We start from the raw sequence: 18103 nt of genomic DNA on the forward strand, positions 1-18103 counted from the left end.
CTCTCATAGAGATATAAAACAATACACGCTAGGTTCCTCATAGAAATATGAAACAATACACTCTAGGTTCCTCATAGAGATATAAAACAATACACTCTAGGTTCCTCTCATAGAGATATGAAACAATACACTATAGGTTCCTCTCATAGAGATATGAAACAATACACTCTAGGTTCCTCATAGAGATATAAAACAATACACTCTAGGTTCCTCTCATAGAGATATAAAACAATACACTCTAGGTTCCTCTCATAGATATATAAAACAATACACTCTAGGTTCCTCATAGAGATGAAACACTACACTCTAGGTTCCTCTCATAGAGATATGAAACAATACACTATAGGTTCCTCTCATAGAGATATGAAACAATACACTCTAGGTTCCTCATAGAGATATAAAACAATACACTCTAGGTTCCTCTCATAGAGATATGAAACAATACACTCTAGGTTCCTCTCATAGAGATATGAAACAATACACTATAGGTTCCTCTCATAGAGATATGAAACAATACACTCTAGGTTCCTCTCATAGAGATATGAAACAATACACTCTAGGTTCCTCTCATAGAGATATAAAACAATACACTCTAGGTTCCTCTCAAAGAGATATGAAACAATACATTATAGGTTCCTCTCATAGAGATATGAAACTATACACTCTAGGTTCCTCATAGAGATGAAACACTACACTCTAGGTTCCTGATAGAGATATGAAACAATACACACTAGGTTCCTCTCATAGAGATATGAAACAATACACTCTAGGTTCCTCTCATAGAGTTATAAAACAATACCCTCTAGGTTCCTCTCATAGAGATATAAAACAATACACTCTAGGTTCCTCATAGAGATATGAAACAATACACTCTAGGTTCCTCATAGAGATATGAAACAATACACTCTAGGTTCCTCTCATAGAGTTATAAAACAATACCCTCTAGGTTCCTCAGAGAGATATAAAACAATACACTCTAGGTTCCTCTCATAGAGATATAAAACAATACACTCTAGGTTCCTCATAGAGATATGAAACAATACACTCTAGGTTCCTCTCATAGAGATATAAAACAATACCCTCTAGGTTCCTCTCATAGAGATATGAAACAATACACTCTAGTTTCCTCATAGAGATATAAAACAATACACTCTAGGTTTCTCTCATAGAGATATAAAACAATGTACTCTAGGTTCCTCAGAGAGATATAAAACAATACAATCTAGGTTCCTCTCATAGAGATATAAAACAATACACTCTAGGTTCCTCATAGAGATATGAAACAATACACTCTCGGTTCCTCATAGAGATATGAAACAATACACTCTAGGTTCCTCTCATAGAGATATAAAACAATACACGCTAGGTTCCTCATAGAGATATGAAACAATACACTCTAGGTTCCTCATAGAGATATAAAACAATACACTCTAGGTTCCTCTCATAGAGATATGAAACAATACACTATAGGTTCCTCTCATAGAGATATGAAACAATACACTCTAGGTTCCTCATAGAGATATAAAACAATACACTCTAGGTTCCTCTCATAGAGAAATGAAACAATACACTCTAGGTTCCTGATAGAGATATGAAACAATACACTCTAGGTTCCTCTCATAGAGATGTAAAACAATACACTCTAGGTTCCTCTCATAGAGTTATAAAACAATACCCTCTAGGTTCATCTCATAGAGATATGAAACAATACACTCTAGGTTCCTCATAGAGATATAAAACAATACACTCTAGGTTCCTCTCATAGAGATATAAAACAATACCCTCGAGGTTCCTCATAGAGATATGAAACAATACACTCTAGGTTCCTCATAGAGATATAAAACAATACACTCTAGGTTCCTCTCATAGAGATGTAAAACAATACACTCTAGGTTCCTCTCATAGAGATATAAAACAATACACTCTAGGTTCCTCTCATAGAGATATAAAACAATACCCTCTAGGTTCCTCATAGAGATATGAAACAATACACTCTAGGTTCCTCATAGAGATATAAAACAATACACTCTAGGTTCCTCTCATAGAGAAATGAAACAATACACTCTAGGTTCCTCATAGAGATATGAAACAATACACTCTAGGTTCCTCATAGAGATATGAAACAATACACTATAGGTTCCTCTCATAGATATATAAAACAATACACTCTAGGTTCCTCATAGAGATGAAACACTACACTCTAGGTTCCTGATAGAGATATGAAACAATACACTAGGTTCCTCTCATAGAGATGTAAAACAATACACTCTAGGTTCCTCTCATAGAGATATAAAACAATACCCTCTAGGTTTCTCTCATAGAGATATAAAACAATGTACTCTAGGTTCCTCAGAGAGATATAAAACAATACACTCTAGGTTCCTCTAATAGAGATATAAAACAATACACTCTAGGTTCCTCATAGAGATATGAAACAATACACTCTCGGTTCCTCATAGAGATATGAAACAATACACTCTAGGTTCCTCTCATAGAGATATAAAACAATACACGCTAGGTTCCTCATAGAGATATGAAACAATACACTCTAGGTTCCTCATAGAGATATAAAACAATACACTCTAGGTTCCTCTCATAGAGATATGAAACAATACACTATAGGTTCCTCTCATAGAGATATGAAACAATACACTCTAGGTTCCTCATAGAGATATGAAACAATACACTCTAGGTTCCTCTCATAGAGATATAAAACAATACCCTCTAGGTTCCTCTCATAGAGATATGAAACAATACACTCTAGTTTCCTCATAGAGATATAAAACAATACACTCTAGGTTCCTCTCATAGAGATGTAAAACAATACCCTCTAGGTTCATCTCATAGAGATATGAAACAATACACTCTAGGTTCCTCATAGAGATATAAAACAATACACTCTAGGTTCCTCATAGAGATATAAAACAATACACTCTAGGTTCCTCTCATAGAGATATGAAACAATACACTCTAGGTTCCTCATAGAGATATAAAACAATACACTCTAGGTTCCTCTCATAGAGATATGAAACAATACACTATAGGTTCCTCTCATAGAGATATGAAACAATACACTCTAGGTTCCTCATAGAGATATAAAACAATACACTCTAGGTTCCTCATAGAGATATAAAACAATACCCTCTAGGTTCATCTCATAGAGATATGAAACAATACACTCTAGGTTCCTCATAGAGATATAAAACAATACACTCTAGGTTCCTCTCATAGAGATATGAAACAATACACTATAGGTTCCTCATAGAGATATGAAACAATACACTCTAGGTTCCTCTCATAGAGATATGAAACAATACACTCTAGGTTCCTCTCATAGAGATATGAAACAATACACTATAGGTTCCTCATAGAGATATGAAACAATACACTCTAGGTTCCTCTCATAGAGATATAAAACAATACATAGGTTCCTCATAGAGATATAAAACAATACACTATAGGTTCCTCATAGAGATATAAAACAATACCCTCTAGGTTCATCTCATAGAGATATGAAACAATACACTCTAGGTTCCTCTCATAGAGTTATAAAACAATACCCTCTAGGTTCATCTCATAGAGATATGAAACAATACACCCTAGGTTCCTCTCATAGAGATATGAAACAATACACTATAGGTTCCTCATAGAGATATGAAACAATACACTCTAGGTTCCTCTCATAGAGATATAAAACAATACATAGGTTCCTCATAGAGATATAAAACAATACACTCTAGGTTCCTCATAGAGATATAAAACAATACCCTCTAGGTTCATCTCATAGAGATATGAAACAATACACTCTAGGTTCCTCATAGAGTTATAAAACAATACACTCTAGGTTCCTCTCATAGAGATATAAAACAATACACTCTAGGTTCCTCATAGAGATATGAAACAATACACTCTAGGTTCCTCATAGAGATATGAAACAATACACTCTAGGTTCCTCTCATAGAGTTATAAAACGATACCTCTAGGTTCCTCAGAGAGATATAAAACAATACACTCTAGGTTCCTCTCATAGAGATATGAAACAATACACTATAGGTTCCTCATAGAGATATGAAACAATACACTCTAGGTTCCTCTCATAGAGATATAAAACAATACATAGGTTCCTCATAGAGATATAAAACAATACACTATAGGTTCCTCTCATAGAGATATGAAACAATACACTCTAGGTTCCTCATAGAGATATAAAACAATACATAGGTTCCTCTCATAGAGATATGAAACAATACACTCTAGGTTCCTCATAGAGATATGAAACAATACCCTCTAGGTTCCTCTCATAGAGATATGAAACAATACACTCTAGGTGTAACAGCTCTCGTTGGTAGAAGGAGACCAAGGCGTAGCGTGGTAGGCGTACATCGTATCTTTATTGATGACACCAAACAAAATAACAAAGTCAAAAAACGAAAGTACACAGTTCTGTCAAGCTACAGAAACTAATCAGAAAACAAGATCCCACAACCTAATGGTGGGGAGGTATGAAGATATGAGAAACAATGCATTTGATCGAACACTTTTAAATGTAATTTTGTTGATCAGGAAAAATCCGAACGTGGTGGACAGTAGGACCATGCGGATGCTGATAGAAGTGGCAGAGCTGCACAGGAAGCACCTGGGAGGACAGCTGCTGTTTGGCCCTGACGGCCTGCTGCACATCGTCCTGGGAGATGGCATGATCACCCTGGACGACATGGAGGAGATGGACGGCCTTAGGTGAGACCCATGGGTCAGGGGGTCAAATGTCAAGGGCAATATGTAGGCTATTTGGGGATTAGTCTGTGGGGATCATTCTGTCAGAATCTTTAGTATGTGTATGTCTTCTATGGGTATCTTTCTATGGCCATCTTTCTATGGGTATCTTTCTATGGCCATCTTTCTATGGGTATCTTTCTATGGGTATCTTTCTATGGGAATCTTTCTATGGTCATCTTTCTATTCTCATCTTTCTATGGGTATCTTTCTATGGCCTTCTTTCTATGGGCATCTTTCTATGGCCCTCTTTCTATGGCTATCTTTATATGGCCATCTTTCTATGGCCATCTTTCTATGGGTATCTTTCTATGGACATCTTTTTTGGGGTATCTTTCAATGGCCATCTTTCTATGGGTATCTTTCTATGGCCTTCTTTCTATGGGCATCTTTCTATGGCCATCTTTCTATGGGTATCTTTCTATGGCCATCTTTCTATAGCCATCTTTCTATAGCCATCTTTCTATGTGTATCTTTCTATGGCCTTCTTTCTATGGGCATCTTTCTATGGCCATCTTTCTATGGCCATCTTTCTATTCTCATCTTTCTATAGGTATCTTTCTATGGTAATCTTTTTATGGGTATCTTTCAATGGCCATCTTTCTATGGGTATCTTTCTATGGCCTTCTTTCTATGGGCATCTTTCTATGGCCATCTTTCTATGGGCATCTGTCTATGGGAGTCTTTCTATGGCCATCTTTCTATAGGTATCTGTCTATGGGAGTCTTTCTATGGACATCTTTCTATAGGTATCTGTCTATGGGAGTCTTTCTATGGACATCTTTCTATGGGTATCTGTCTATGGGAGTCTTTCTATGGCCATCTTTCTATAGGTATCTGTCTATGGGAGTCTTTCTATGGACATCTTTCTATAGGTATCTGTCTATGGGAGTCTTTCTATGGACATCTTTCTATGGGTATCTGTCTATGGGAGTCTTTCTATGGACATCTTTCTATGGGTATCTGTCTATGGGAGTCTTTCTATGGACATCCTTCTGCTGGTATTTTTTAGACCACTGTAGGCCATTTCCCAAAAACTTAAAGGACAGTAAGTCTTCTAACATTTGGCAAGATGAAGCAATATGGCAGCAGTAAACCAAGACAGTAGCTACAGTTTTTCTACTTCCAACACTTTCCTCCCAACTAACCAGTTGCCCTTTCTTGTGTGTGCTGTCTGCAGTGATTTCACAGGGTCTGTGTTGAGGGTGGATGTGGACACAGACTGCTGCACGGCTCCCTACTCCATACCCAGGAACAACCCCTACTTCAACAGCACCAACCAGCCACCAGAAATATTTGCCCACGGACTCCATGACCCAGGCAGGTGAGTGAAATGCTCCATGGCCATACCTAATACCTGTACCTACCCAGAGAATCCCACCAATACTTCACATGCCTGATACCTGTACCGACCCAGAAAATACCACCAATACTTCACTATGGTGTGTGTGTACCTTCTCATATATTAATATTAGTATATAGCATGTCGTATTTAATTTTGAGTGACAGTTAATTGTGAGTGGCAGTTCATTCTGAGTGACAGTTAATTGTGAGTGACTGTTGCACCTATTCCTTTCTAGTGTGTATCTTCTCAACCATGGACATGATCAGATCACTCTGTGTGTTACTGCCTCGGTTGTTCTGTGTCTTCACATGGTCAAAGGTTGATCATGGATTGACTGTACTAGGCTATGAGTTTCATTAGAACGTGTTCACCAATCTTACTGAGTTGGAGCTGGGTGTGTGAGATATGCAGCTATTGATTTACAGTACCCCCGTTGCATGCCACTGTTTTATCATGTGGCACAACCACCCCAAGGTGATACTCAGGGAGTGACGCATCATCGCAGATGGACAGTGTCATGGCGTTCCAATGTTTTTCCCACTTATCCGTTCATTCCTGTCTTTCCCCAGGTGTGCCGTGGACCGGCATCATACGGATAACAACGGGAGTCTCTTGATCCTGTGCACGGACGCCAGCGGTAGGAACGCGTCTGCAGGGAGAATACTGGCGATCACTAAGGGGAAAGACTACGGTGAGTTACTTCTTCTAATGGTTTTCCCTAACAACACTGAGGATGTGTCCCAAATGGCACCATATTCCCTATATGGTGCACTACTTCTGAACAGAGTGCATGAGCCCTGGTTAAAAGGAGTGCACTTTATAGTGTACAGGCTGCCATTTGGGACCTTTAGGAGCCTGAGAGTGCCCTTTGGGAGTCTGTCTGGAATACATCAATGGGATATTAATGTTGCTTGTTATGAAAATAGCTCTGTCTGCCTTACAGTCTCATTTCATGTCCTCTCTCACCTTGGGAAAGTGTGGAAGAATCTGATGGAATTCCTCACAAATGACCTTTTTGGATAACCTTTCATTTTACTCTGTGTTCTGCACGAGAAAAAGGATGTCTGTTTTTTTGGAACACAACTGGATTCTTTCCTGTTGTGAGAATGAGGTATTTGGTCAGCCTCCAACTTGTTCAGTACACAGTGTATCTGAGTAAAAAATATTTTTTAAAGTATCAGAAGTTATTGTGATCCACAAACGATTTGTCCTCGCATATCGTTGCCAGGGGAATGTGAGTTTGTGTCCATGACTAGGATTTATAGTTGTCAGCCACGATGAATATCTTGATGATGGGTTAGTATAGTTGAAAGCACACTAAACAGAGCCATGAGGATCTGGGGTTCATATTCTCCTTGGTGCACGTCAAAAGAGCATAATCGACACCAGAACACTCTTTCTAACACAATGAAGTAATGAGTGCTTATGTAGAGCAGTTTGTTTGGTTCTAATAACCACACAATGAGTGCTATTTCAGCCACCCGCAAAACAACCCCCCCTAACCCCCTCCCTCCCAGCCCCTCAGCCTAGTTTAAAGCTCCCACCCATTCTATTGGCCACCTCTCACCCAGGACGATCACTGATTGGGCCAAATTAACCCAGACCCCGGCCCCGATTATACTATTTCCATGATGGAGGTGGAGTTCATTACCTATCTGATTAGACCCTAATAGGGGCGAGAACTCCTCACATCATAATGTCCATTATTCCCATGTAATGACTACATAACGATTTATTTTCATGTTGTCCCAAAAATACACTAAAACTCCATCATCAACCTTCTGCGCTATTTAGTACAACCATCACTTAATACGTTCAGTTTCAATGTTAATGAGGAGGTATCGTGGCAGTTAAAGCCCTACATTACATTTAATCCAGTTCAGCAAAGTTGTTTTTAACAAGGCAAGGCCTCAGTCACAGTAATTGAGACCACCCTCCACTACGTACTAATGGACTCGTGACAGATGGCAGTAAACATGGATATCCTTTTCTCTTCCTACACCAACAGAGAAAACAGGACTCATTAGAGTTGGCATAAATCACACCCAGGTCTCAGGGAGTCACAGTCATTAGATTAGGGTCTGACGATGGCAGCTCCAGGTCTCAGGTAGTCACAGTCATTAAGCTATGGTCCGACCATGGCAGCTCCAGGTCTCAGGGAGTCACAGTCATTAGACTAGGGTTCGACCATGGCAGCTCCAGGTCTCAGGGAGTCACAGTCATTAGACTAGGGTCCGACCATGGCAGCTCCAGGTCTCAGGTAGTCACAGTCATTAGACTAGGGTTCGACCATGGCAGCTCCAGGTCTCAGGGAGTCACAGTCATTAGACTAGGGTCCGACCATGGCAGCTCCAGGTCTCAGGTAGTCACAGTCATTAAGCTATGGTCCGACCATGGCAGCTCCAGGTCTCAGGGAGTCACAGTCATTAGACTAGGGTCCGACCATGGCAGCTCCAGGTCTCAGGTAGTCACAGTCATTAGGCTAGGGTCTGACGATGGCAGCTCCAGGTCTCAGGGAGTCACAGTCATTAGGCTAGGGTCTGACCATGGCAGCTCCAGGTCTCAGGTAGTCACAGTCATTAGGCTAGGGTCTGACGATGGCAGCTCCAGGTCTCAGGGAGTCACAGTCATTAGGCTAGGGTCTGACCATGGCAGCTCCAGGTCTCAGGGAGTCACAGTCATTAGGCTAGGGTCCGACCATGGCAGCTCCAGGTCTCAGGTAGTCACAGTCATTAGACTAGGGTCCGACCATGGCAGCTCCAGGTCTCAGGGAGTCACAGTCATTAGGCTAGGGTCTGACGATGGCAGCTCCGGGTCTCAGGTAGTCACAGTCATTAGGCTAGGGTCTGACCATGGCAGCTCCAGGTCTCAGGTAGTCACAGTCATTAGACTAGGGTCCGACCATGGCAGCTCCAGGTCTCAGGTAGTCACAGTCATTAGGCTAGGGTCCGACCATGGCAGCTCCAGGTCTCAGGTAGTCACAGTCATTAGGCTAGGGTCCGACCATGGCAGCTCCAGGTCTCAGGTAGTCACAGTCATTAGGCTAGGGTCCGACCATGGCAGCTCCAGGTCTCAGGTAGTCACAGTCATTAGGCTAGGGTCTGACCATGGCAGCTCCAGGTCTCAGGTAGTCACAGTCATTAGACTAGGGTCTGACCATGGCAGCTCCAGGTCTCAGGTAGTCACAGTCATTAGACTAGGGTCCGACCATGGCAGCTCCAGGTCTCAGGTAGTCACAGTCATTAGGCTAGGGTCTGACGATGGCAGCTCCAGGTCTCAGGGAGTCACAGTCATTAGACTAGGGTCCGACCATGGCAGCTCCAGGTCTCAGGTAGTCACAGTCATTAGACTAGGGTTCGACCATGGCAGCTCCAGGTCTCAGGGAGTCACAGTCATTAGGCTAGGGTCCGACAATGGCAGCTCCAGGTCTCAGGTAGTCACAGTCATTAGGCTAGGGTCTGACGATGGCAGCTCCAGGTCTCAGGTAGTCACAGTCATTAGGCTAGGGTCCGACCATGGCAGCTCCAGGTCTCAGGGAGTCACAGTCATTAGGCTAGGGTCCGACCATGGCAGCTCCAGGTCTCAGGGAGTCACAGTCATTAGGCTAGGGTCCGACCATGGCAGCTCCAGGTCTCAGGGAGTCACAGTCATTAGGCTAGGGTCCGACCATGGCAGCTCCAGGTCTCAGGGAGTCACAGTCATTAGGCTAGGGTCTGACGATGGCAGCTCCAGGTCTCAGGTAGTCACAGTCATTAGGCTAGGGTCCGACCATGGCAGCTCCAGGTCTCAGGGAGTCACAGTCATTAGGCTAGGGTCTGACGATGGCAGCTCCAGGTCTCAGGTAGTCACAGTCATTAGGCTAGGGTCTGACCATGGCAGCTCCAGGTCTCAGGGAGTCACAGTCATTAGGCTAGGGTCCGACCATGGCAGCTCCAGGTCTCAGGGAGTCACAGTCATTAGCCTAGGGTCTGACGATGGCAGCTCCAGGTCTCAGGGAGTCACAGTCATTAGGCTAGGGTCTGACCATGGCAGCTCCAGGGCTCAGGGAGTCACAGTCATTAGGCTAGGGTCCGACCATGGCAGCTCCAGGTCTCAGGGAGTCACAGTCATTAGGCTAGGGTCTGACTATGGCAGCTCCAGGTCTCAGGGAGTCACAGTCATTAGGCTAGGGTCTGACCATGGCAGCTCCAGGTCTCAGGGAGTCACAGTCATTAGGCTAGGGTCCGACCATGGCAGCTCCAGGTCTCAGGGAGTCACAGTCATTAGGCTAGGGTCTGACCATGGCAGCTCCAGGTCTCAGGGAGTCACAGTCATTAGGCTAGGGTCCGACCATGGCAGTTCCAGGTCTCAGGGAGTCACAGTCATTAGACTAGGGTCCGACCATGGCAGCTCCAGGTCTCAGGGAGTCACAGTCATTAGGCTAGGGTCCGACCATGGCAGCTCCAGGTCTCAGGGAGTCACAGTCATTAGGCTAGGGTCTGACGATGGCAGCTCCAGGTCTCAGGGAGTCACAGTCATTAGGCTAGGGTTCGACCATGGCAGCTCCAGGTCTCAGGGAGTCACAGTCATTAGGCTAGGGTCCGAACATGGCAGCTCCAGGTCTCAGGGAGTCACAGTCATTAGGCTAGGGTCCGACCATGGCAGCTCCAGGTCTCAGGGAGTCACAGTCATTAGGCTAGGGTCTGACGATGGCAGCTCCAGGTCTCAGGGAGTCACAGTCATTAGGCTAGGGTCCGACCATGGCAGCTCCAGGTCTCAGGTAGTCACAGTCATTAGGCTAGGGTCCGACCATGGCAGCCCAGGTCTCAGGTAGTCACAGTCATTAGGCTAGGGTCTGACGATGGCAGCTCCAGGTCTCAGGTAGTCACAGTCATTAGGCTAGGGTCTGACGATGGCAGCTCCAGGTCTCAGGTAGTCACAGTCATTAGGCTAGGGTCTGACGATGGCAGCTCCAGGTCTCAGGTAGTCACAGTCATTAGGCTAGGGTCTGACGATGGCAGCTCCAGGTCTCAGGTAGTCACAGTCATTAGGCTAGGGTCTGACCATGGCAGCTCCAGGTCTCAGGGAGTCACAGTCATTAGGCTAGGGTCTGACCATGGCAGCTCCAGGTCTCATGGAGTCACAGTCATTAGACTAGGGTCTGACCATGGCAGCTCCAGGTCTCAGGGAGTCACAGTGATTAGGCTAGGGTCTGACCATGGCAGCTCCAGGTCTCAGGGAGTTACAGTCATTAGGCTAGGGTCTGACCATGGCAGCTCCAGGTCTCAGGTAGTCACAGTCATTAGGCCAGGGTCTGACGATGGCAGCTCCAGGTCTCAGGGAGTCACAGTCATTAGGCTAGGGTCTGAAAATGGCAGCTCCAGGTCTCAGGTAGTCACAGTCATTAGGCTAGGGTCTGACGATGGCAGCTCCAGGTCTCAGGTAGTCACAGTCATTAGGCTAGGGTCTGACCATGGCAGCTCCAGGTCTCAGGTAGTCACAGTCATTAGGCTAGGGTCCGACCATGGCAGCTCCAGGTCTCAGGTAGTCACAGTCATTAGGCTAGGGTCTGACCATGGCAGCTCCAGGTCTCAGGGAGTCACAGTCATTAGGCTAGGGTCTGACCATGGCAGCTCCAGGTCTCAGGGAGTCACAGTCATTAGGCTAGGGTCTGACGATGGCAGCTCCAGGTCTCAGGTAGTCACAGTCATTAGGCTAGGGTCTGACGATGGCAGCTCCAGGTCTCAGGTAGTCACAGTCATTAGGCTAGGGTCTGACGATGGCAGCTCCAGGTCTCAGGTAGTCACAGTCATTAGGCTAGGGTCTGACGATGGCAGCTCCAGGTCTCAGGTAGTCACAGTCATTAGGCTAGGGTCTGACGATGGCAGCTCCAGGTCTCAGGTAGTCACAGTCATTAGGCTAGGGTCCGACCATGGCAGCTCCAGGTCTCAGGGAGTCACAGTCATTAGGCTAGGGTCTGACGATGGCAGCTCCAGGTCTCAGGGAGTCACAGTCATTAGGCTAGGGTCTGACGATGGCAGCTCCAGGTCTCAGGGAGTCACAGTCATTAGGCTAGGGTCCGACCATGGCAGCTCCAGGTCTCAGGTAGTTACAGTCATTAGGCTAGGGTCTGACGATGGCAGCTCCAGGTCTCAGGGAGTCACAGTCATTAGACTAGGGTCTGACCATGGCAGCTCCAGGTCTCAGGGAGTCACAGTCATTAGGCTAGGGTCTGACGATGGCAGCTCCAGGTCTCAGGGAGTCACAGTCATTAGGCTAGGGTCTGACCATGGCAGCTCCAGGTCTCAGGGAGTCACAGTCATTAGACTAGGGTCTGACCATGGCAGCTCCAGGTCTCAGGGAGTCACAGTCATTAGGCTAGGGTCTGACGATGGCAGCTCCAGGTCTCAGGGAGTCACAGTCATTAGGCTAGGGTCCGACCATGGCAGCTCCAGGTCTCAGGTAGTTACAGTCATTAGGCTAGGGTCTGACCATGGCAGCTCCAGGTCTCAGGGAGTCACAGTCATTAGACTAGGGTCTGACCATGGCAGCTCCAGGTCTCAGGTAGTTACAGTCATTAGGCTAGGGTCTGACGATGGCAGCTCCAGGTCTCAGGGAGTCACAGTCATTAGACTAGGGTCTGACCATGGCAGCTCCAGGTCTCAGGTAGTCACAGTCATTAGGCTAGGGTCTGACGATGGCAGCTCCAGGTCTCAGGTAGTCACAGTCATTAGGCTAGGGTCTGACCATGGCAGCTCCAGGTCTCAGGTAGTTACAGTCATTAGGCTAGGGTCTGACGATGGCAGCTCCAGGTCTCAGGTAGTCACAGTCATTAGGCTAGGGTCTGACCATGGCAGCTCCAGGTCTCAGGTAGTCACAGTCATTAGGCTCAGGGGGTCTGACTAGGGTCTGACCATGGCAGCTCCAGGTCTCAGGTAGTCACAGTCATTAGGCTAGGGTCTGACCATCCAGGCAGCCATGGCAGCTCCAGGTCTCAGGGAGTCACAGTCATTAGGCTAGGGTCTGACCATGGCAGCTCCAGGTCTCAGGGAGTCACAGTCATTAGACTAGGGTCTGACCATGGCAGCTCCAGGTCTCAGGTAGTCACAGTCATTAGGCTAGGGTCTGACCATGGCAGCTCCAGGTCTCAGGGAGTCACAGTCATTAGGCTAGGGTCTGACCATGGCAGCTCCAGGTCTCATGGAGTCACAGTCATTAGGCTAGGGTCTGACCATGGCAGCTCCAGGTCTCAGGGAGTCACAGTGATTAGGCTAGGGTCTGACCATGGCAGCTCCAGGTCTCAGGGAGTTACAGTCATTAGGCTAGGGTCTGACCATGGCAGCTCCAGGTCTCAGGTAGTCACAGTCATTAGGCCAGGGTCTGACGATGGCAGCTCCAGGTCTCAGGGAGTCACAGTCATTAGGCTAGGGTCTGAAAATGGCAGCTCCAGGTCTCAGGTAGTCACAGTCATTAGGCTAGGGTCTGACGATGGCAGCTCCAGGTCTCAGGTAGTCACAGTCATTAGGCTAGGGTCTGACCATGGCAGCTCCAGGTCTCAGGTAGTCACAGTCATTAGGCTAGGGTCCGACCATGGCAGCTCCAGGTCTCAGGTAGTCACAGTCATTAGGCTAGGGTCTGACCATGGCAGCTCCAGGTCTCAGGGAGTCACAGTCATTAGGCTAGGGTCTGACGATGGCAGCTCCAGGTCTCAGGGAGTCACAGTCATTAGGCTAGGGTCTGACGATGGCAGCTCCAGGTCTCAGGGAGTCACAGTCATTAGGCTAGGGTCCGACCATGGCAGCTCCAGGTCTCAGGTAGTTACAGTCATTAGGCTAGGGTCTGACGATGGCAGCTCCAGGTCTCAGGGAGTCACAGTCATTAGACTAGGGTCTGACCATGGCAGCTCCAGGTCTCAGGGAGTCACAGTCATTAGGCTAGGGTCTGACGATGGCAGCTCCAGGTCTCAGGGAGTCACAGTCATTAGGCTAGGGTCTGACCATGGCAGCTCCAGGTCTCAGGGAGTCACAGTCATTAGACTAGGGTCTGACCATGGCAGCTCCAGGTCTCAGGGAGTCACAGTCATTAGGCTAGGGTCTGACGATGGCAGCTCCAGGTCTCAGGGAGTCACAGTCATTAGGCTAGGGTCCGACCATGGCAGCTCCAGGTCTCAGGTAGTTACAGTCATTAGACTAGGGTCTGACCATGGCAGCTCCAGGTCTCAGGTAGTTACAGTCATTAGGCTAGGGTCTGACGATGGCAGCTCCAGGTCTCAGGGAGTCACAGTCATTAGGCTAGGGTCTGACCATGGCAGCTCCAGGTCTCAGGTAGTTACAGTCATTAGACTAGGGTCTGACCATGGCAGCTCCAGGTCTCAGGGAGTCACAGTCATTAGACTAGGGTCTGACCATGGCAGCTCCAGGTCTCAGGTAGTTACAGTCATTAGGCTAGGGTCTGACGATGGCAGCTCCAGGTCTCAGGGAGTCACAGTCATTAGACTAGGGTCTGACCATGGCAGCTCCAGGTCTCAGGTAGTTACAGTCATTAGGCTAGGGTCTGACGATGGCAGCTCCAGGTCTCAGGGAGTCACAGTCATTAGACTAGGGTCTGACCATGGCAGCTCCAGGTCTCAGGTAGTTACAGTCATTAGGCTAGGGTCTGACCATGGCAGCTCCAGGTCTCAGGTAGTTACAGTCATTAGGCTAGGGTCTGACGATGGCAGCTCCAGGTCTCAGGGAGTCACAGTCATTAGACTAGGGTCTGACCATGGCAGCTCCAGGTTTCAGGCAGTTACAGTCATTAGGCTAGGGTCTGACCATGGCAGCTCCAGGTCTCAGGTAGTCACAGTCTTTAGGCTAGGGTCTGACGATGGCAGCTCCAGGTCTCAGGGAGTCACAGTCATTAGGCTAGGGTCTGACCATGGCAGCTCCAGGTCTCAGGGAGTTACAGTCATTAGGCTAGGGTCTGACCATGGCAGCTCCAGGTCTCAGGGAGTCACAGTCATTAGGCTAGGGTCTGACGATGGCAGCTCCAGGTCTCAGGGAGTCACAGTCATTAGGCTAGGGTCTGACGATGGCAGCTCCAGGTCTCAGGGAGTTACAGTCATTAGGCTAGGGTCTGACCATGGCAGCTCCAGGTCTCAGGGAGTCACAGTCATTAGGCTAGGGTCTGACGATGGCAGCTCCAGGTCTCAGGGAGTCACAGTCATTAGACTAGGGTCTGACGATGGCAGCTCCAGGTCTCAGGTAGTTACAGTCATTAGGCTAGGGTCTGACGATGGCAGCTCCAGGTCTCAGGGAGTCACAGTCATTAGGCTAGGGTCTGACCATGGCAGCTCCAGGTCTCAGGGAGTCACAGTCATTAGGCTAGGGTCCGACCATGGCAGCTCCAGGTCTCAGGTAGTTACAGTCATTAGGCTAGGGTCTGACGATGGCAGCTCCAGGTCTCAGGGAGTCACAGTCATTAGACTAGGGTCTGACCATGGCAGCTCCAGGTCTCAGGGAGTCACAGTCATTAGGCTAGGGTCTGACGATGGCATCTCCAGGTCTCAGGTAGTCACAGTCATTAGGCTAGGGTCCGACCATGGCAGCTCCAGGTCTCAGGGAGTCACAGTCATTAGGCTAGGGTCTGACGATGGCAGCTCCAGGTCTCAGGGAGTCACAGTCATTAGGCTAGGGTCTGACGATGGCAGCTCCAGGTCTCAGGGAGTCACAGTCATTAGGCTAGGGTCCGACCATGGCAGCTCCAGGTCTCAGGTAGTTACAGTCATTAGACTAGGGTCCGACCATGGCAGCTCCAGGTCTCAGGTAGTTACAGTCATTAGGCTAGGGTCTGACGATGGCAGCTCCAGGTCTCAGGGAGTCACAGTCATTAGGCTAGGGTCTGACCATGGCAGCTCCAGGTCTCAGGTAGTTACAGTCATTAGACTAGGGTCTGACCATGGCAGCTCCAGGTCTCAGGGAGTCACAGTCATTAGACTAGGGTCTGACCATGGCAGCTCCAGGTCTCAGGTAGTTACAGTCATTAGGCTAGGGTCTGACGACGGCAGCTCCAGGTCTCAGGGAGTCACAGTCATTAGACTAGGGTCTGACCATGGCAGCTCCAGGTCTCAGGTAGTTACAGTCATTAGGCTAGGGTCTGACCATGGCAGCTCCAGGTCTCAGGTAGTTACAGTCATTAGGCTAGGGTCTGACCATGGCAGCTCCAGGTCTCAGGTAGTTACAGTCATTAGGCTAGGGTCTGACCATGGCAGCTCCAGGTCTCAGGTAGTCACAGTCATTAGGCTAGGGTCTGACGATGGCAGCTCCAGGTCTCAGGGAGTCACAGTCATTAGGCTAGGGTCTGACGATGGCAGCTACAGGTCTCAGGGAGTTACAGTCATTAGGCTAGGGTCTGACCATGGCAGCTCCAGGTCTCAGGGAGTTACAGTCATTAGGCTAGGGTCTGACGATGGCAGCTCCAGGTCTCAGGGAGTCACAGTCATTAGGCTAGGGTCTGACGATGGCAGCTCCAGGTCTCAGGTAGTTACAGTCATTAGGCTAGGGTCTGACGATGGCAGCTCCAGGTCTCAGGGAGTCACAGTCATTAGGCTAGGGTCTGACCATGGCAGCTCCAGGTCTCAGGGAGTTACAGTCATTAGGCTAGGGTCTGACCATGGCAGCTCCAGGTCTCAGGGAGTCACAGTCATTAGGCTAGGGTCTGACCATGGCAGCTCCAGGTCTCAGGGAGTCACAGTCATTAGGCTAGTGTCTGACCATGGCAGCTCCAGGTCTCAGGGAGTCACAGTCATTAGGCTAGGGTCTGACCATGGCAGCTCCAGGTCTCAGGGAGTCACAGTCATTAGGCTAGGGTCTGACCATGGCAGCTCCAGGTCTCAGGGAGTCACAGTCATTAGGCTTGGGTCTGACGATGGCAGCTCCAGGTCTCAGGGAGTCACAGTCATTAGGCTAGGGTCTGACGATGGCAGCTCCAGGTCTCAGGGAGTCACAGTCATTAGACTAGGGTCTGACCATGGCAGCTCCAGGTCTCAGGGAGTCACAGTCATTAGACTAGGGTCTGACGATGGCAGCTCCAGGTCTCAGGGAGTCACAGTCATTAGACTAGGGTCTGACGATGGCAGCTCCAGGTCTCAGGGAGTCAAAGTCATTAGACTAGGGTCCGACCATGGCAGCTCCAGGTCTCAGGGAGTCACAGTCATTAGACTAGGGTCCGACCATGGCAGCTCCAGGTCTCAGGGAGTCACAGTCATTAGACTAGGGTCCGACCATGGCAGCTCCAGGTCTCAGGGAGTCACAGTCATTAGACTAGGGTCTGACCATGGCAGCTCCAGGTCTCAGGGAGTCACAGTCATTAGACTAGGGTCTGACCATGGCAGCTCCAGGTCTCAGGTAGTCACAGTCATTAGACTAGGGTCTGACCATGGCAGCTCCAGGTCTCAGGTAGTCACAGTCATTAGACTAGGGTCCGACCATGGCAGCTCCAGGTCTCAGGGAGTCACAGTCATTAGACTAGGGTCCGACCATGGCAGCTCCAGGTCTCAGGGAGTCACAGTCATTAGACTAGGGTCCGACCATGGCAGCTCCAGGTCTCAGGGAGTCACAGTCATTAGACTAGGGTCTGACCATGGCAACTCCAGGTCTCAGGGAGTCACAGTCATTAGGCTAGGGTCTGACCATGGCAGCTCCAGGTCTCAGGTAGTCACAGTCATTAGACTAGGGTCTGACCATGGCAGCTCCAGGTCTCAGGTAGTCACAGTCATTAGACTAGGGTCTGACCATGGCAGCTCCAGGTCTCAGGTAGTCACAGTCATTAGACTAGGGTCCGACCATGGCAGCTCCAGGTCTCAGGGAGTCACAGTCATTAGACTAGGGTCTGACCATGGCAGCTCCAGGTCTCAGGGAGTCATTAGACAGGGTCTCATGGCAGCTACAGGTCTCAGGGAGTCACAGTCATTAGACTAGGGTCTGACGATGGCAGCTCCAGGTCTCAGGGAGTCACAGTCATTAGACT

General features: G+C 47.9%; 1 protein-coding gene across 31 annotated transcripts in view; it reads left to right on the forward strand.

Annotated features, from left to right (window-relative positions):
• LOC118374992 (hedgehog-interacting protein-like) overlaps positions 1-18103 on the forward strand; it is a 65089-nt gene that overhangs the window by 29286 nt on the left and 17700 nt on the right. For all 31 annotated transcript variants that reach the window (XM_052464762.1, XM_052464767.1, XM_052464765.1 and 28 more), the window contains exons 6-8: positions 4564-4737; positions 5954-6097; positions 6688-6809. In XM_052464762.1, coding sequence (XP_052320722.1) covers positions 4564-4737; positions 5954-6097; positions 6688-6809 — 440 coding nt within the window. The remainder of the gene's footprint in view (positions 1-4563; positions 4738-5953; positions 6098-6687; positions 6810-18103) is intronic.

The sequence above is a fragment of the Oncorhynchus keta genome, chromosome 16 (genome assembly GCF_023373465.1).
Source record: "Oncorhynchus keta strain PuntledgeMale-10-30-2019 chromosome 16, Oket_V2, whole genome shotgun sequence".
In the NCBI taxonomy this organism is placed as follows: Eukaryota; Metazoa; Chordata; class Actinopteri; order Salmoniformes; family Salmonidae; genus Oncorhynchus; species Oncorhynchus keta.